Source organism: Odocoileus virginianus, unplaced genomic scaffold (genome assembly GCF_023699985.2).
Source record: "Odocoileus virginianus isolate 20LAN1187 ecotype Illinois unplaced genomic scaffold, Ovbor_1.2 Unplaced_Scaffold_42, whole genome shotgun sequence".
Taxonomy (NCBI): domain Eukaryota; kingdom Metazoa; phylum Chordata; class Mammalia; order Artiodactyla; family Cervidae; genus Odocoileus; species Odocoileus virginianus.
The window spans coordinates 111565-131323 of NW_027224304.1; the positions used below are offsets into that span (position 1 = coordinate 111565).

The window sequence follows — 19759 nt, forward strand, 5'->3', positions numbered from 1 at the left end:
AGGAAAAGAAATGCAAAAAAGCAAAATGGCTGTCTGAGGAGGCCTTACAAATAGCTGTGAAAAGAAGAGAAGCGAAAAGCAAAGGAGAAAAGGAAAGATATGCATTTGAATGCAGAGTTCTAAAGAATAGCAAGGAGAGATAAGAAAGCTTTCCTCAGCTATCAATGCAAAGAAATAGAGGAAAACAACAGAATGGGAAAAACTTGAGATCTCTTCAAGAAAATTAGAGATACCAAGGGAACATTACATGCAAAGATGGATAAATGGTATGGTCCTAGCTAACAGAAGCAGAAGATATTAAGAAGAGGTGGCAAGAATACAGAGAAAGAATGTACAAAAAAGATGTTCATGACCCAGATAATCACGATGGTGTGATCTCTCACCTAGAGCCAGACATCCTGGAATGTGAACTCAGGTGGGCCTTAGAAAGCGTCACTACGAACAAAGCTAGTGGAGGCGATGGAATTCCAGTTGAGCTATTTCAAATCCTGAAAGATGATGTTGTGAAAGTGCTGCACTCAACATGCCAGCAAATTTGGAAAACTCAGCAGTGGCCACAGGACTGGAAAAGGTCAGTTTTCATTCCAATCCCAAAGAAAGGCAATGCCAAAGAATGTTCAGACTACTGCACAATTGCACTCATCTCACACACTAGTAAAGTAATGCTCAAAATTCTCAAAGCCGCGCTTCAGCAATACGTGAACTGTGAACTTCCAGATGTTTAAACTGGTTTTGGAAAAGGCAGAGGAACCAAAGATCAAGTTGCCAACATCTGCTGGATCATAGAAAAAGCAAGAGAGTTCCAGAAAAACATCTATTTCTGCTTTATTGACTATGCCTCAGCCTTTGACTGTGTGGATCACAATAAACTGGAAAATTCTGAAAGAGACGGGAATAGCAGACCATCTGCCCTGACTCTTGAGAAACCTTATATGCAGGTCAGGAAGCAATAGTTAGAACTGGACATGTACCAACAGACTGGTTCCAGACAGGAAAAGGAGTACGTCAAGGCTGTATATTGTCACCCTGCTTATTTAACTTATATGCAGAGTACATCATGAGAAATGCTGGGCTGGAAGAAGCACAAGCTGGAATCAAGATTGCTGGAAGAAATATCAGTAACCTCAGATATGCAGATGACACCACCCTTATGGCAGAAAGTGAAGAGGAACTAAAAAGCCTCTTGATGAAAGTGAAAGAGAAGAATGAAAAAGTTGGCTTAAAGCTCAACATTCAGAAAACTAAAATAATGGCATCTCGTCCCATTACTTCATGGCAAATAGATGGGGAAACAGTGGCAGACTTTAGTTTATTGGGTTCCAGAAACACTGCAGATTGTGACTGCAGCCATGAAATTAAATGATGCTCACTCCTTGGAAGGAAAGTTATGACCAACCTAGATAGCATATTAAAATCAGAGACATTACTTTGCCATCAGAGGTTCAGCTAGTCAAGGCTATGGCTTTTCCAGTGGTCATGTATGGATGTGAGAGTTGGACTGTGAAGAAAGCTGAGCGCCAAAGAATTGATGGTTTTGAACTGTGCCGTTGGGGAAGACTCTTGAGAGTCCCTTGGACTGCAAGGAGATCCAACCAGTTCATCCTAAAGGCGGTCAGTCCTGGGTATTTCTTGGAAGGACTGATGCTGAAGCTGAAACTCCAGTACTTCTGCCACGTCATGCGAAGAGTTGACTCTTTGGAAAAGACCCTGATGCTGGGAGGGATTGGGGGCAGGAGGAGAAGGGGACGACAGAGGATGAGATGGTTGGATGGCATCGCCGACTCGATGGACATGAGTTTGAGTAAACTCTGGGAGTTGGTGATGGACAGGGAGGCCTGGCGTGCTGCGATTCATGGGTTCTCAGAGATCTGGACATGGCTGAGTGACTAAACTGTTGCCTGTCCTGCAGTATCACAAATGATAGATTTATATTACACTGTGAGTTTGGATCAGAATGTGCTCTTGAGCCAATGCGTGTTCCCTGCTTCTTCCCAGCCTCAGCCACTAGCTGGGAAGAGAAAAAAAACTCATTGCTCTTTCCTGGGAGCCAGGATGAGGCAGGTTGAACGTGCACTCCAGTTGTTCTCCACACCTGGGATACATTTAATCATAGCACAGTGTCCGCTGCGCAGACACATGGTGAGGGAGTCCCCTCACCGTGGGGAAGTGACAACAGACCGTGACTGCATGCACGCCAACCTGCCCCCTCCCCATCTGTGGGGACAGACAAGTGACTGAGGGTCTTGAGCTCTTTTTTCCTCCAGTGAGGATCCAGCTCGTGGCCTCACCACATGATGTTTATACCCTGGTAATGTCACTGGCAGCTCTCTGAACCTTACCATCTGGCACCCATGACCTGAAGTGCTGAGAGCTCTCCCCCTTCACCTGTAGGCAAGCTGTTTGATTTCGGCTCCTCTGGACTCCGGTGGCAGAGAGGAGAACAGTTCCATAGAGTGAGGAAGCAGAATATTGGCTGTGGCAAGGAGGAGAGCGTGGGGCTGGGCAGCTCCTTCAGGGTGTTTGGTTCTGGGTTGAGAATCATTCAGGCTGCAGATGAAGGGGGCAGCGTAGTTGAGGGAGAGATTTGTTTTTGTTTTTGTTTTTTTAATATATTTTGAACTGAAGGATAATTGCTTTACAGTATTGTGTTAGTTTCTGCCAAATATCAGCGTGAATCAGTCACAGGACAGAGGGCTTCTTCTTTTTTAAAGATGGCAGCCATCTTGTTCAAAGCCTCTTGGTCCCTGCTTTTCGTACTATGAGACGCTGTTTTCCCAAACAAGACTAGCTTCCCTGTTAGCTCAGTTGGTAAAGAATCCACCTGCAATGCAGGAGACCCTGGTTTGATTCCTGGGTCAGGAAGATCCTCTGGAGAAGGGATCAGCTACCCACTCCAGTATTCTTGGGATTCCTTGGTTCTTAGCTGGTAAAGAATCTGCCTGCACTGCGAGAGACCTAGGTTCTATCTCTGGATTGGGAAGGTCCCCTGGTGAAGGGAACGGCTACCTACTTCAATATTCTGGCCTAGGGAATTCCATGGACTGTATAATCCATGGCATAGCCAAGAGTCAGATATGACTGACTGTATGAGTGACTAGCACTTTCACTTTTCATAAATGGCCTTTATTGTATTGAGTAAATTTCTATTTTATTGAATTTTTTTATCATAAATGGATTTTGAATTTTGTCAAGTGTTTTTATTCATAGTCTTACTTTTAATTCTTACTTGAATGTTGGTAGAATTGAGCTTTGAATCCATTTGATCCTAAACTTTTAACTTTTGGGGTTTTTTTTTCTTAATTAATATTTGAATCTCCTTGTTACTAGACTTTTGAGTTTTTCTACTTTTGTATTTTTTCTTGTTTTAGTCTTGACAGCATGTATGTTTCTCAGAATTTATCTATTTCTTCTAAGTTTTCCAATTTGTAATTGTTCATCAATAATAATAGTCCCTTATGATTATGCTTCTTTACTTCTGAGGTATCTGTTGTAATGTCGCTTTCCTTTCTGTGTTTATTTCAGTTTCCTCTCATTTCTTCTTACCTTATGTAGGCTTTATTGATATTATTTGTTTCTTTCAAAAAATGCACTTCCAGTTCTTGCACATGCACCCTGGGCATTCTGGCACACGGGCAATGTGTTTAGAGGTGTTGCTTAGCAACAATCATTCTGGGATGCAAGATTCCAAACTGTTGAGCTTCCCAGCTGGGAGGTTGTGGCGGGACGGCTCTGGTTTACCTCTAGTGCTCGTGTTGGGTTTAGGGGCCTGTGAAGAGCTGAGGGGGAGGTGAGGTGTGTTTGGAGTCTGAAGGCTCTGTGATGAGGAAGATTTTTTGCTTCAGGAGTAAGAAGGGCACCTTGCCCTTCGGCTCCTCCATCAGCCCGGGGAGAGATGGCAGTCATAGAATCAACTTCCAGCCCGGGTACCGCATCCGAGACAAGGACCTCGGAAAGATCCACAAAGCTGCCAGCGTAGGCAACGTAGCTAAAGTGCAGCAGGTTCTGTTGCTCGGGAAGAGTGGCCTGAATGACAAGGACAAGATGAACAGGTAAGCAGGGAGGAAGGGCCTGGCAGGGGTCCCTCCTGTGAGTCTCCCCTCCAAGGCTCTTGGACACCTTTCTGGGATCCAGCACCCCGCAGACTTGATAGGCTGCAAAAGCCTTAGCTGGTTTTGGACCCCGCTTATAATTCTCCTTATAGAGCACTTTACTGGCCATTTTAAAGTTATTTAACTGAATGTCAGTAATCACAGAACTGAAATAAAACATGAATAGCATCTTTTTTTTCCTCTTCTTCCTCCTCCTTTTCATTGGTTGTTATGCATGCGTTAACATGGTGTACTCATGAGTAAGAGCTCTCATGTTCTATAGCCCTCAAGAAATCTTCTGGAACTCCCTGGCTCTCACATTGTTTTTCTCATGTGATTTATGAAAACTCTTCTTCCCATGGATCGTCCATTGTGGATATTGGCAGTGGACAGATTTTTGATGTTGTCGGCATCTTATTTTTAATGTACACATTTTCATACCATAATTTATATATTCCAGAAAACTGCATAGTGAGAAAAATAATCCCCATGACAGGTCAACTTCTGGGTTAAAAATTCTTCAGATACAATGCAATATCAATTTTATATCACTGTACTCTTATGTGTATATATTCCTTGCTGAAGGACCTTAGAAGACAGCTTTGAAGTAGGAAGCTGACTGTGTTCTTGAATAGGAAGACATTTTCTTAGGATATATGGTCTTTCCATATTTAAACCAAATAAACATATAGTGGTTTTAAAGGTTTTGGGTTACACATGCTGTCTTTAATTGCGATGAAATTGGAAGTTTTGTATATTAGACAAAGATTTGCCCTTTTAGATTATCAAAATTTGCTTGATGACATTTTCTATTAGTAAAGATAAATTATGTGTAGATGGTAGAGAAATAACCTGGTCACTATTAAGAGAAAAGTAACTCGATTTTTATCTCACCAAAAAGTTTCAGATGGAGTATGTATCAAACGTTTGAAATACACAGGGTGAGAAAAATACCAGAAGAAAACTGAAATTCCTATTGATACATTTTTTGTGTGCTGACAATGACCTTTTTTTCTCGTTTTACTGGTTACTAACCTTAGTATCTTTTTAATTAGATGGTAATTGCTTTACAGTGTTGTCTTGGTTTCTGCTGTACAACAGCATAAATCAGTTGTAAGTATACACATATCCCACCCCAGAGACTTTTCTAAGAATGATTTCAAAGGTAAACACTCTGGAGTTTCCTGGGTTTCCACACCAAAAAAAAAAAAAAAAAAAATCTGAAAGTTGATTTAGCAACCCCCCAAATTTAAAAATCTCTGTAGATCAAGCTGTCTGTAGGAAGTCGGATGAGCAGACAGGGTTTATCTTTCTGGCACTCATAGGAATGTGGCACAGACAAAAATAATTTGTCACTTTCAATTTATTTGTGAGGATTGGTATCCTGTGACAACTTTCAGCCTTTTCAGAAGTCAAGGGAATCTTGGGAATTTCCTGGCCATCCAGTGGTTAAGACTCACTGCTCTGGGCCCAGGTTTCGATTTCTGGTGAGGGAACTAAAATCCTGCAAGCTACAAGGATATATTGTCCAACATGGGGAATATAGCTAATATTTTATAGTCACTTTAAATGCAGTGTAACCGTTAACAGTTGTGGATCACTGTGTTGGGCACCTGTATTATAGAATAATATATAACAGACATCATCTCTAAAGAAACTTAAATGAAAACACCTCACGGTAATTAGACCAACAGGAAAAATGAGAAATGAACAAACAGAAATGCTACAATTTACAGTTGTAAAGCCTGTGAATTATAAATTATATTCCAATGTCAGAGACGTTAACATGTGAGAAAATAAGCATATTATAATCATCGAAGTACAGTGTTGTCTCTAATCCTCAAAACGTATCTGCAAAGGAGTTGTAATATCGTTTGACTTCATTCAGATGTTGTCCTTGTAAGACAGTAGTGATAGTAGTAACTTTGATTTTCGAATCTAACAATAACCAGCTGTTATCTGTGCATGGATCTCATTTAAGCATCGCAGCGGTGTCCTGTGAGATAACTGCTACTCTCTCTCCATTCTGTTGATGAGGAACTTGAGGCACAAAGAGGCTGAGTGACAGCTAATAAGTGGCAGAGTGAAAGTCAAATTCAAACCCAAGTTGAGCTGAATCTCGAGGTCTTGCGCATTCTATTCAAGTAGATTGTTCTTTCCTTACTGTGTAAGAAGAGCTAAAGCTGATATATGCTGCTCTTTCTCCAGAAGAAAACAAAATATTTGTTTTAGAGGGATAGGAGTACCATGCTGTTGAGTGTTTTCAATCACATGAACAGTTGTTTGTTTTAAAACTGTGACACTCCAGTTTCCTAAAAACTGCTCCTGCTTTTGTAGGACTGCGCTCCACTTGGCCTGTGCCAATGGCCATTCAGCGGTGGTGGCTCTCCTCCTGGAGAGAAAATGCCTGCTCGACCTCTGTGACAGTGAAAACAGGACCGCGCTGATGAAGGTATGGGCAGCAAACCATGTCCACATGAGGTGGATGTGATTTCACTACTGAGACTAAAGATGAATTTATCTCGTTGAAATAGAGGGAACTGGTGAAACGTGTGGACTGTTTCGTTTGAATTCCTAGTACTCATAGTCTGTTTCTTGGCACAACGCTGGCAGGCCGTACAACGCCAAGATGAGGACTGCGCGGCTCTCCTGCTGGAGCATGGTGCCGACCCGAATGTCAGGGACGCCTGTGGCAACACCGCGCTCCACTACGCTGTCTTTTGTCAGAATTTATCACTCGCAGCAAAGCTGCTTTCCTACAACGCCCATATAGAAGCCAGGAACAAGGTATTGGTCAGCTAACTTTATTGACCAAATGTTTGTGAAGCATTTTTTTTAATCTATAAGTGTTTAATTTACAGCAGTATGTAAATAGGTAAACTGAATAGTGCCCATGAGGCCCTGTTACCATGGAAACAATTCTAAACCTGAGTCAGGGGGCAGGGGTGGAAAAAGTAGGTGCCCCCAGAAAAGACAGAGCTCTGTCTGCCAGCCACCCTTCTACCCCAGAAGGAAGGTTTTCCCATGAGAACGTGCGTGGGAGTGGGTGGTAGGCTCCGAGCCCACAGGAAGTGAAGGCCTGTGGGGAGGGAAGTGATGTGGGGACTGGCTGTTTACAGGGGCTCAAGGAATGTGTGCCGCTGGGGGTGGGCAGAGGAGGAAGGAGACCCAGTGCCCATCATGGAGCTCGCTGAGTGCAAGTGGGCCTGGGAGGCAGCAGTCCTGGAGCCCTGCACTCTCCAGGACCCCTGGTTCTGAGATCCGGCTAGGCAGGTCAGGTCATGTTTGACACCACTTGCGCTGGTGACCACTTGGTTCACCAGGTACACCTTGGGGTCCTCCACGCTCAGTCCCGGGGAGCTGCTCGGCGGGGTTGCAGCTGTGCCTGGGGAGCTGCCCTTCCTGCTCTTTCTTCAGGAAGCATGTGAAGTCCAGCTTCTGCAGCCCCACCAGGACCTTCCCCCACTCTCACAGGTGGGCTCAGGTTTCCATGTTTGGGAGCTCCAGTCTTCCCTGAGTGAAAGTATTTTGAAGGAACCAAGTTGTGTAAGATTTCACTTTAAATCATGATATTTCTCAAGCATTAGAGAGTAAAGCGTTCCTTTATGTGTTTATGGCCGGGATTTATGGTAACACTGTACTTGTTAAAGGTAAAACATTTTCCAAATATTTTCCCCCACTTAACTTTTTTTTTTTTTTTTGAATCAGTCTAAAATAACACAGTAAAGCAAAATTTGCCTCAGTAGACTTTGTCTTAAAATTCAAACCTAACGAAAGCATTTTACAACACAATAGAAATCTTGCTGCTGTTGACAAATTCGCATTTTATGAAAAATGATTTATATCAGCACGGTTTCTCTGTCACTGCCCAAATCTTAAGAGGGCAAAGGAAAGGAAAAGGAGCGAGCAAGTGAAAAGTGCAAGTGAGGCCAGAATATTGGCAGTTGGGAAATGCCAAGAAGAGGATTTATTTATTTTAATATTTATTTATTTGGCTGTGCTGGGCTTAGCTTCAGCATGCAGGATCTAGTGTCCCAACCAGGGGTCGAACCCAGGCCCCCTTTACTGGGAGCACTGAGACCCAGCCACAGGACAACCACGGAAGTCCCGAGACTTTAGTTTGTGCTTTTTATTCCTGTCAGTTTATATATTTCTGTGAGGTGCTTTTCAGTTTTCAGGGATGATAATTGTTATTTCGCAAAAGACTGTGAGTGAATTGTAAACTTGCCTAGATGTCAGTTTTTTTTTTTTTTTCCATATGTAAACATAACTTTATTTTTTTTTTTCATTTATTTTTATTAGTTGGAGGCTAATTACTTTACAATATTGTAGTGGTTTTTGTCATACACTGACATGAATTAGCCATGGATTTGCATGTATTCCCCATCCCGATCCCTCCCCTCCCACCTCCCTCTCCACCCGATCCCTCTGGGTCTTCCCAGTGCACCAGGCCCGAGCACTTGTCTCATGAAGATGCCAGTTTTAAGAAGACTCTGAGCAAAGCAGACTGGCAGTGAACAGGTGGCAATTAAGTGGGAATTAAGAGAGAAGAACAAATAATTAACTGATATATTATCCTGTTCTGGCAGAACCAGAACCATCCCCTTAGATAAGAGTCTAGACTCTGCTCTCCCATCTAGAATGTCTTGATGGGAAGGAAGGGGTTTATAAATAATGAGATCAGGTTGCCTTTTGGGTTTACCAGTCCCTGTTCTACTACTGTTTACCCAGGGAAATCTAAAAAATTACAGTTTTGATGACTCTTACCTCTTACACTTTTCTTTTATATTCAACCCCTCACGTAAGAGAAGGAATCGGCTCTGTGAGTAAGAGATGAGACTGGCCTGGTTGCTGCACTAAGTCTCAGCTATATTCTGCTGGCGAACCACAATCGTTTGGGAAAACTTATTTAAAAAATTTACAAGCCTAGGCTGTTCCCTGAAGATTTTGACTGAGTAAATCAAGGAACACTTGGACGTGTGTGTTTAGAACTATTCCCTTGAGATTCTGATCCAGCCCTTGATGAATAACTATGGAGTGAACACATGTAATTTCTAAATGCACCCTTCACAAAAGAAAGTAGTCTCTAGAAGCATTTCGAGTTTGATCAGTGCTAGCTACTTCCATCAGCTCCCTCCTTTCCAACAACATTAGCCTGACTTTTTCTCTGCCCCTGTGTTTGAGACATTAAAATGAGTACCTTTGGCAATATCTATGGGCTGGAACGATAACTCCGTTTCCTTCCAACCAGTCATCATTCAGTGACATTCCGAGAGTCTTTAGAGATTTGCTCATGACAAAGTCACTTCATCTGTAGAGTCTGACCCTTTAAGGATTTTACACCTTCTCTTATCATCCAGGTCATTAGGTCAACAGATGTTTGTTACCAACAGGGTTTTCCTGACTGCAGTAATAGTAACTCATGAGGCTGTTTTGGTGTCAGCTGCAGGACAGACTCTTGCAGTGTGTCTGTTAGAATTGCTGATCCCTGACATAAGCAGAGGAGAGCTTTAAAACCCGTAAAGTTAGTAAGCAGTAGAGAGGGGAATTGTTTTAAGCATTTATTTTCAGCAGGCTTAGGAACTCATTATACATTTGATTAACAATCTAGAAGAATTCTAGAGATAGCTTGTAGTTTCAACAGGCAGTGGAAACATTCTTGACTGTGATTTAGGAGTCTTTTTAAAAGAATTTATGTTTAATTGAATTATGAGTCTCAATAGGCTTATTTACTACATATTGGGACCCACTTTTTGTGAAACATATGATACTAAAGAAAGGAAAGGTTTCACAAACAAATATTTGCTTTATATCCACCTGTTTGGAAACAGCAAACATAAAACCAAAAGTGGGCAATAGACCAAATATGGCCCTTGGGTATGTTTAGTTTACCTCCACACATTGAGTCAACATTTCAAATTGACAAGGCTCATACAGAAGTTCAGGCTTCTCCAAGGAGCAAATCTGGGCCCCCTTGAGCCCATCGTACTGTTTGGTCTGCATGCAGAGGCTACCCCTTCTGTATGGGACATGTGTTTTGGGGGTTACCGGTCTCATCTGGCTTTTTCACTTACTCAGGTCATCAGCTTTCCATCCATAAGCATTTGAGTTTCCAATTTTTGATTGATAGTTTATTTTGATAAATATTTGAAGGTTTTAAAGACAGTCTAATCTATAATTGATTTCATATTTTAAAACTATTAAGAACGGGACTGAATTTTTCAAATTAGAATTTTTAAGTTCATTGTGGTGGTTTCGCACTCAATAACTCTCACAAGCACACCAGATTATAAGAGACAGTGCAGGGAGAGCTCGTGGAGGAGCAGCTCCTGGAGAAAATGGTGGGCATGTATTTATTGGTAATTTTATGTTGCAATCTTTAACTAAGAGCAGGAAAGCGAGAGAGACGCCAGAACTCTGGGGTTTTGGAAGCTTCCTCCTGGTCGTCTGGAGGTAATCACATGAGAGTCATCAAGAAGGGTCTTTGAAGATAAGGTGGGGAGGGCGCTCATTCTGCATGGAGTTAGCATCTAGCTAATGCTGACCTGTCACCCAGAACGTCTGACTTAAGGAAGGGCAGTGGAAAGAGCAAGCAAGGAAGAGAGAATGAGTAAGATTAAATTCCAGGTGACATTTCTGAGAAAGCAGTAAAACAGGGTTCCCACAGTTGATTTTTTGGAAAAAAAAAAAAAAAAAGAAAAGTTTCTCTCTTTGTATGTTCATGTAGGGAATAGTATTCCCATTGGCAAGTCTGAAAACCTTTTGAGTTTACTCATGGTCATCCTTGGATGGGTTATGCATGCTACAGATAGTATTATATATTTCTGCCTCAGCATTGTTCCTAAAATATGCAGTTGATACAGTAGCTAAATGGTACCAGCACCCCCTGCATTGGGAGCTTGACTCTTAGCCACTGGACCACCAGGGAAGGCCCAGAGGAGGAGCATGTTAAAGGAAAGGAAGGTGCACAGGGCGATGAGGAGGAGGGGGCACTTTTTCATTTACTTTCTGCATTGTATTTTTAAGTTCCGAGAGCCTATTGCACGATTTTAATGTCAGCTTAGAAATAGGTTAACTGTACATTAGAAATGGTTTTCCCTGTTTCACAGGATGGCCTCACACCATTGTTACTTGCTGTACATGAAAGGAGAGGAGAAATGGTGGAGTTTTTAGTAGACAAAGAAGCGAGTCTACATGCGGTTGACAAGATGAAAAGGTACCATTGTTCTTTTTCTTTTTTAAAACCCTCAGTGCTGTTCTAGGATGGTAATATCAAGATTAAATGAATAAGAGGATTCATTTGTAATCAACACATCATCACATAGGTAGAAAATCAATTATTCTGACTGGGAGTCATGAACAATATATAGCAGGAATGTATAGCAGGATTCATATTCCTTTATAATATTGACTAATGTCATATGCAACCTGTTTTTTGTTTGTTTGTTTTGTCGATCTTGGAATAGCTGAGGGATTTCAAATTAGTTTTATTATCTTTATGAAATATGGATTCTGCTTTTTAGTTTACCTCATGGCAGTATCGAGTTTCTTAATTCTTTTAAAAGAATTCTTTAACCTCTACTTTGTATGTATATACTTTTAAAAGATGGATAGTAAACCTAAAAGACTCGATTTTGTCTTTTGGATAACTCTTTGCTTTAAATTACTTTCTTTGAAGAATGCTGATGTTATTAGGTTGCAAAAGAGTCAGACACAACATAGCAACTAAATAACAACAGCCACAAAAAGGTGATTATTACTCACTGTCACCAGATCCTGTGGGCTCATGAATTTTTATCCTTTCTCATTTTAGTACATTTTGATATTTTCATTTTTAATGCAGGTAGAAGGAAGAAAGATAGCTTTGTTGGATAAAGAGTTCCTTTAACAAAGCCAAGTCAGAGGTGGATGATACAGATGAAAATGATGGGCTTTAGATTCAGACTAGGTTCAATTCCTAGGTTTCCTACTGATTATGGTTATTTATCATTAGCAAATAAGTTTCCTGATATGCAAGACAAATAGTAGTGTATCTTTCAAAGGTGCCTGTGTGTGAGAAAGATTTTATATTTAGTATTTCATTTTTAGTGCCTAGCACATGCTTGTCCACATCATTAACTGCCACCATGACTATTTTTATTCCCATTATTATCAATATTTTTGATTTAAGCCTGCAAGTAGCCTTTTCTTAATCCAACCTCTAGCTGACTTTGAAGCCAAATATATCAGACTAAGGAGAAAATGGGGAATTCACCCCTTAAATAGTCACCTGCCTCAGATAAGTGACTTCAGCATCGTTTCTTGTCCACTAAGGATTTTATTATTCTTCTAAAAATACATTTATTTATTTATTTGGCTGCGTGGGGTCCTAGTTGTGGGAACTCTTAGTTGCAGCATATGGGATCAAGTTTCCTGACCAGGGATAGAAGCTGGGCCCCCTGCATTGGGAGCCTGGAGTCTTTCCCCTGGCCCACCAGGGAAGTCCCCATCAGGGACTTTTGAAATAGTAAGTGCTGCTACCTGGCATCCCAATGGGACAGGAGACTTCTTTTCTGTCCCTTCATTTTAGCCTTGGAGGTGATTTACAAAGATGAACCCTTGAGCCTGTAAATGGTCAATTCTTCATGAATGGGCAAGGTGTTCACGTGTTAAAGCGTATCAAATTTCCTCAAGAGGCTCTTTTGTTCTTCCTCACTTTCTGCCATAAGGCTGGTGTCATCTGCATATGAGGTTATTGATATTTCTCCTGGCAATCTTGATTCCAGCTTGTGCTTCATCCAGCCCAGCGTTTGTCATGATGTACTCTGCATAGAGGTTAAATAAGCAGGGTGACAATATACCTTTACTTTCTCCTTTACTACATGCTAAATAAAAGCGTATAGAACTTAGAAACTTGAAATGTATGGGACAATTGAAGTTTTGATATTATCTCTGACATTGTCTGAAATGGTCTAAGAATTTGGTAGTTTTTCATATCAGTGTTAAAATATTACTTATTACATTTTTAATACATAGCATTCACCAACTGATTTCTGAATATAAAGAAAAGAGACCTAAAACTTCTGAAAAGAGCAACCCAGGTACGTCATATGATACCGAATTACTTTTGGTGATTCTACCATAGATAAAGTAGGAGTGAAGAAGTTTCAATAATGAAAGAACTATGAAAAATTAGCATAAATTGCATGTGCATTTTATTTTTTAAATTAATTTCTTAATACTCTAGTATTCAGAAGTGATTAAGAAGTTAATTGTAGGTGATTTAACATCAAAGACGGTATTGTCTGAAAAGAAATCCATCTATTTAATATGGCCCCTAAAGTTCTATGCTAGATCTTTGTGTAAATCAGAAAAAAAAATAATTAAGTGAGTATGATGTATATTTCACCTATAGTCATATTATAGCAGATTGGACTTCTTATGAAAGTGAACTTTCATTTATAGAAATGGTTTGCATTTAGTGAATGAATAGTTAGTAGTTACTGTGTAGTGATTAGTCTCACTAAAATAGTTACCATCATTAAAACTGGGAACCTGAATAATCCCTTCCTGGTAGGATAAGAAATGATAAACAATAAGAACTGCAAAGCTGAGCCAGTGTGCAGCATAGTAGTGAGAGATTATTTCTGAAAGATACTTACCAATAGTACCGAAGGCAGAAAAGCAATGCCTGGTTGAGAACCAGTTATTTTGCCTATTTTTGTACCAAGCAGGTGTAGCTTACCAACTTCATTCCTTACAGATCCAAAGAGAGTGAGATAGATTGACTTTATTAGGACCAGATGTTTTCTTTTGTGTGTTGCCCAATTGTCATGACAGTATAGTTTTGTAAGAACAAGATGCTCTCTTGCCATCAGTTAAAAAAGTATCATAATAGATCTCCAAACAGATGGACTTGGGACTCTGCAGGTTCTAATAAAAGCACAGAAATACTTTGCATTAACAAAAACTGCATTAGGTCCACTGTATGTGGCATCTAGCATATTGTACAGGGTATCCGAGGATACCGTTGACTGAGTAGACCTCTATCTAATCAAATGGGGCTTCCCAGGTGGCTCAGTAGTAAAGAATCCACCTGCCAATGCAGGAGATATGGGTTTGATCCCTGGGTCAGGAAGATCCCCTGGAGAAGGAAATGGCAATCCACTCCAGTATTCTTGCCTGGGAAATTCCATGGACAGAAGGGCCTGGTGAGCTGTAGTCCATGGGGTCACAAGAGTCAGACAGGACTTGGTGACTGAACAACAAAAACATCTATCAAAGAACTGTAGGTTGGTTTAATACATTAGTCAGAGGAGATACAGAGATGAGAGTGTCTTGGTCTTCAGTATGCTCAGAATAGAATAGAGTTTTCTCTGGTTAATTTCTGTATTTTTCTTTTTATTTTAATTTCTGTATTTTTCTAAACAAAATTTTCAAAGAAAACATGCTTATTTATTTGCTCATTTGTTCACTAAACAGATAGCTTTCAAGTGTATTTTGTGTACTAAGCATTGTTCTGATGTCACAGAGTGAAACAGTTAAAATTCACTGCCCCTGCTCTCCAGGCTCAAGCTCGCAGTGCTCCTCTCCCCGTGGAGTCACTGCATGTGAGTCATCCCTCCAGCATCAGATCATGACGACCCCTGGGAAATGTTTAGCAGAACCAGAGTCCGTGGCTCCCTCCATTCTTCCCTCCCTCCCCTTGTTCATCAGCTTAGGATGTGATGACGTATGCCTTCCAAGCTGGAAAAGCATGATTTCTATAAACATTTACCATATAATGGGAAGGATTGATATAATGCTAGCCCTCACTAGTACACAGCACTCTTTGGACCATCCTGCTCTATGTGGTGCAGATACTCTTGAGCAATGGAAGGAGACAGTCTCAAGAGATTCTTTTTAGACATATTAGTGTCTCTGTGTGTGTGTGTGTGTGTGTGTGTCGTGTGTGTGTGTGTGTGTGTGTGTGTGTGTGTGTGTGTATGGAACTTTTTTTAAAAGTTCAGCTTCTGTGTAACCTACTGCAATCTCACCACTACAAGTCTACAAGAAGAGTCCCCACTCTCAGCACCGAGTTGATCCCCTTTACCCATTTGCCCTCCCCCACCTCCCTTTCAAGAGATTATCCTTTCTAAGTCTGGAATGACTACTTCTTTCATACTTCTCTTGTCTTTGGAAAGAGGGCCAGGAAGAGAAGACTTTGTTTCCTATGCTTTACCACACTCTGGAGTTCAGTGCCTGTGGACCAAGCTTCCCTGTGATAGGGTGTTTTCATTCTGAACTGAAGAGCCAGAGGAGTTGTCATGTCCCAGCAAGACACCTATAGTCTCTGTTCAGTGCTCCAGGCAATGGAAGTCCAGAAATACTGTGCTATTTAAGTGTGCTATTTTCAGCTTATAGTACTGATTCTATTAATTGTATAGTATCATTGTCTGTCAGTCTCCTAGAGTTTGGTTAGGATTATGGTCATTGTAAACAGCAGTTCTTTCTTTCTTTTTTTTTTTTTTTTTTGTTTTGCATGTGATGACTATAAAGGGGAGGAGTGGTTCTTAGGCATTCTTAGGTGAGCCTATGAGAAGGGTACAACCACTGTTCTCTTCCTCTAGTGTGGCCTCCAGGTGTGGATTGAAAGAAATACTTTTAAACAAAGCATCAGTCTTGAGGTGTTCATATTCTGTATTTTTCTTCTGTTGATTTAAAATGTGTCTTGATTTTTCTTTAATAGTGGATGAGAGTTCTGAAGAGGACTCTTCAAGGAGGTAGGATTTTATGGATGTTTTAAATTATATGTTTAACTAAGGGAACATGGAATAAGAGAAACTAATGTTTGTCGAGTGTTCTACTCTGGGTTAGACACTGCATTACGTGCTTAACATTTGTGACCTCATAGAGTCAGCACAGCAGCTTCGTCAAGTAGCTGTGTCCTACTTTTACTTAATTAGGCAACTGTGGTTTCAGGAGGTTAATGAATTGACCCTGGTTAAAATGAGTTGACCTGTGATTTGACAGCTGGCCTTCCTGGCTCCCACGTCCACTCCCATGGCCCTAGGCAGAGACTGAGAAGTACCCGTGTAGCATATAAGTTAAAGATATAAATTAGTCCTTTGACTTGTGTACATTTTAAGTTTTGACATTGTGGTTAAACTCCCTGTACTCCCTCTTAGAGTAAAGGAGAGAAGTGGTGCCATCTCAATGAGTGGCACCCTGCTGATGGACCAAGACTCCCCTTTTGGACCAACTCAGATTCGTCTCTGAGCCTTGAACAGACAATGGAGAAGGCAAAGCCTATTCTTCCGCTTTGTTTTAAAACATCAGGTTTATTCCAGTTTGGGCAAGCAAGAATAATTTCAGTCCATCAATTGGATTTTCAGTTCAGCTATTAGAACTTTTGGTGAAAACAAATTATTTTTAGGCTCTGCCAATATATTGGCTGTCACTCTCTGTTATGGAAACTAAGAATGATTGTTAAGTAGATATTTCATAGATTGGGAGACAAGGAAGCAGAAATAGGTAATGAAAAACATTTTTGGAGACTTCCCTGGGGGTGCAGTGGTTAAGATGGTTACTAAGACATCTTCTAGTGTAGGCAGTGTGGGTTCGATTCTCAGTCAGGGAAGCTAAGATCTCACATGCCTCGGGGTCAGACAGCCAAAACATAAAATAGAAGCACCATTGGCACTAATTCAGTAAAGACTTTAAAAGTGGTCCACATCAAAAAATCTTTAAAAATTTTAAAAAAAAAAAGCTGTTTTAAAACAGGCCAAATTTTATTCATGTCAAGAAAGTTTAATATATACAGAGACTTTCACTTGTTTTTTTTCCTTTTTTCTTTTGTTCAAGGAAATGAGCTCACTCATTTTTTTTGTATGTTTCTGCTTTAAAGGTTTCCCAATGAACCTGGCGTTGATTTAAGGCCTACATCAAACAATGAAGTCTTAGATTTTAAAACCAAGGCAAAGTGTTCTGTTGTGAAATTTGTGTTCATGCTCTGAATTTAGTTTCATGTAGTATTTACTCTTATGATTAGACACTGCAAGTGACAAATAGATTCAAGAGATCAGATCTGATAAACAGAGTGCCTGAAGAACTATGGATGGAGATTCATGACATTGTACAGGAAGCAGTGATCAAGACCATCTTGGAGAGAAAGAAATGCAAAATGGCAAAATGGTTTTCTGAGGAGGCCTTCCAAATAACTGAGAAAAGAAGAGAAGCAAAAGGCAAAGGATAAAAGGAAAGATATACCCATTTGAATGCAGAGTTCCAAAGAATAGCAAGGAGAGATAAGAAAGCCTTTCTCAGGGATGAATGCAAAGAAATAGAGGAAACAATGGAATGGGAAAGACTAAACATCTCTTCAAGAAAATTAGAGATACCATGGGAACGTCTCATGCAAAGATGGGCACCATAAAGGACAAAATGGTATGGACTAACAGAAGCAGAATACATTGAGATGAGGTGTATAAAAAGATCTTCATGACCCAGATAACCAGGATGGTGTGATCACTCACCTAGAGCCAGACATTCTGGAATGCGAAGTCAAGTGGGTCTTAGGAAGCATCACTACGAACAAAGCTAGTGGAGGTGATGGAATTCCAGTTGAGCTATTTGAAATCCTAAAAGATGATGCTGTGAAAGTGCTGTACTCAATATGCCAGCAAATCTGAAAATTCAGCAGTGGCCATGGGACTGGAAAAGTTCAGTTTTCCTTCCAATCCCAAAGAGAGGCAATGCCAAAGAATGTTCAAACTACCACATAATTGCCCTCATCTCATACACTAGGAAAGCAATGCTCAAAATTCTCCAAGCCAGGCTTCAAGATTACATGAACCATGAACTTCATATGTTCAAGCTGGATTGAGAAAAGGCAGAGGAACCAGAGATCAAATTGTCAACATCCTCTGGATCATAAAAAAAGCAAGTGAGTTCCAGAAATGCATCTACTTATTGTTTATTGACTGTGCCAAATCATTTGACTCTGTGGATCACAACAAAGTGCAGAAAATTCTTCAAGTGATGGGAATACCAGACCACCTGACCTGCCTCCTAAGAAATCTGTATATAGGACAAGAAGCAACAGTTAGAACTGGATATGGAACTATAGACTGGTTCCAAATGGGGAAAGGAGTACATCAAGGATGTAAATTGCCACCCTGCTTATTTAACTTACATGCAGAGTACATCATAAAATGCTGGGCTGGATGAAGCACAAGCTGGAATCAAGATAGCCAGAAGAAATATCAATAACCTCAGATACGCAGATGACACCACCATGATGGCAGAAATTAAAGAACTAAAGAGCCTCTTGATGAAAGTGAAAGAGGAGAGTGAAAATGTTGACTTACAACTCAACATTCAGAAAGCTGAAACTCCAATACTTTGGCCATCCAATGTGAAGAACCGACTCATTGGAGAATACCAATTCTGGGAAAGTTTGAAAGCGGGAGGAGAAGAGGACAGCAGAGGATGAGATGGTTGGATGGCAGCACCGACTCGATGGACATGAGTTTGTAAAACCTCCGGGAATTGGTGATGGACAGGGAAGGCTGGTGTGCTGCTGTCCATGGGATTACAAAGAGTCACACACAGCTGAGCAACTGACCTGAACTGATGTTGATATCTTCATAAAATTTGAAGAACAGTGTAGATGCATATAATTAGATTAATAAAATCATATGAAAAAGAGGCTTTGCTCATAGTACATCCTTAAGAATACTGCTATATTACTGATCTTTTGTATATAAATTCTAAATATATGTGTTCCTCCACATACCTTATTATACTTTTTTTTCCCCCTGTGAAGTTTGTTCTTGATTAAGAATGTCTCACCTTTTCCTTTCTTCTTTCTCCTCTACCTTTTTAATTTCTTTTTAAAAATATTTACTGTTAATTTTTCCTCACAGAGCAAATTTCTTCAGTGTCTGTTCTTTCAGTCCATCTCTCTCTTCCCCTATTGTGCACGTGTTTTCTTATGGCTGTCTATTTAGAGTGTTTGTGGCTTTCATTCATGATCATTGCCCTATGGGTTTAACCTTGCTCTTTCGCTGTTTCATAGAAGCAGCTGATTCTTTTCCCCCTGTTTTATATCTCTAGCTGTTTGACAAACAGAATAGAAGTAGCTTATCCTGTTTGCAGTTCTAGCCCATCTAAATAAGGTTCTGCTAAAACCTAAACTTTCATATTTCCCTTCCCAAGTGATAATTCATGTGTATATTAATCATGGAAGCAGATTTAAAAATATAGCAATTAATTTAAATATCTTAGTTTTTCAATAGTGCTCTGAACTCCTAGGAATAAGTTATTATTCTCGAACATTTTGGTAGAGAAATTAATCTAGTGGGTGTCATCGTATTTGTATAGCTGTCAATTAGGGGTAAGGAGAGGAACATCCAGGGCTTCTGATGTCATCTGTCATAATCCTTTCCCCATGAGCAGGTCAGTCAGTGACAGAACTGGGATTTGAATCCACATCTGAATGACTCCAGAGCCTGTGCTCTTTGTGTTAGATCATAGAGGAGTAGAGGATGTTATAAATTTATTCAGGTTGATACTTGTTATATTCTTCAAGCTCTTATTTTCTTCTCCAGCATGTCGTGAAACCAAAGTTAACAAAGCTCATGAAGCCTTCTCAGCAGTCGGACAGAAACAGTAAGTTATTCGAAAACTGTCCTTCTGGTGTTATTCCCTGA

The 19759-nt window shown here is 40.4% G+C and overlaps 1 protein-coding gene across 1 annotated transcript; it reads left to right on the forward strand.

Moving 5' to 3' along the window:
* Window positions 1-1057: 1057 nt before the first annotated feature.
* LOC110122674 (ankyrin repeat domain-containing protein 26-like) lies at window positions 1058-19759 on the forward strand. Its single transcript, XM_070463214.1, has 8 exons — window positions 1058-4049; window positions 6426-6540; window positions 6702-6875; window positions 11198-11304; window positions 13104-13168; window positions 15796-15829; window positions 16954-17023; window positions 19658-19759. Exons 1-8 carry the CDS (start codon window positions 3820-3822, stop codon window positions 19757-19759), a joined length of 897 nt encoding a protein of 298 aa, XP_070319315.1. The 5' UTR covers window positions 1058-3819.

Excerpts from the sequence above, each read along its gene's own strand:
- LOC110122674 (XM_070463214.1), top strand. The coding sequence starts at position 3,820 with ATGAGGAAGATTTTTTGCTTCAGGAGTAAGAAGGGCACCTTGCCCTTC. Across the intron at positions 15,830-16,953 it reads GAAGAGGACTCTTCAAGGAG|GTTTCCCAATGAACCTGGCG; the intron begins GTAGGATTTTAT and ends TCTGCTTTAAAG. Across the intron at positions 17,024-19,657 it reads TCTTAGATTTTAAAACCAAG|CATGTCGTGAAACCAAAGTT; the intron begins GCAAAGTGTTCT and ends TTTCTTCTCCAG.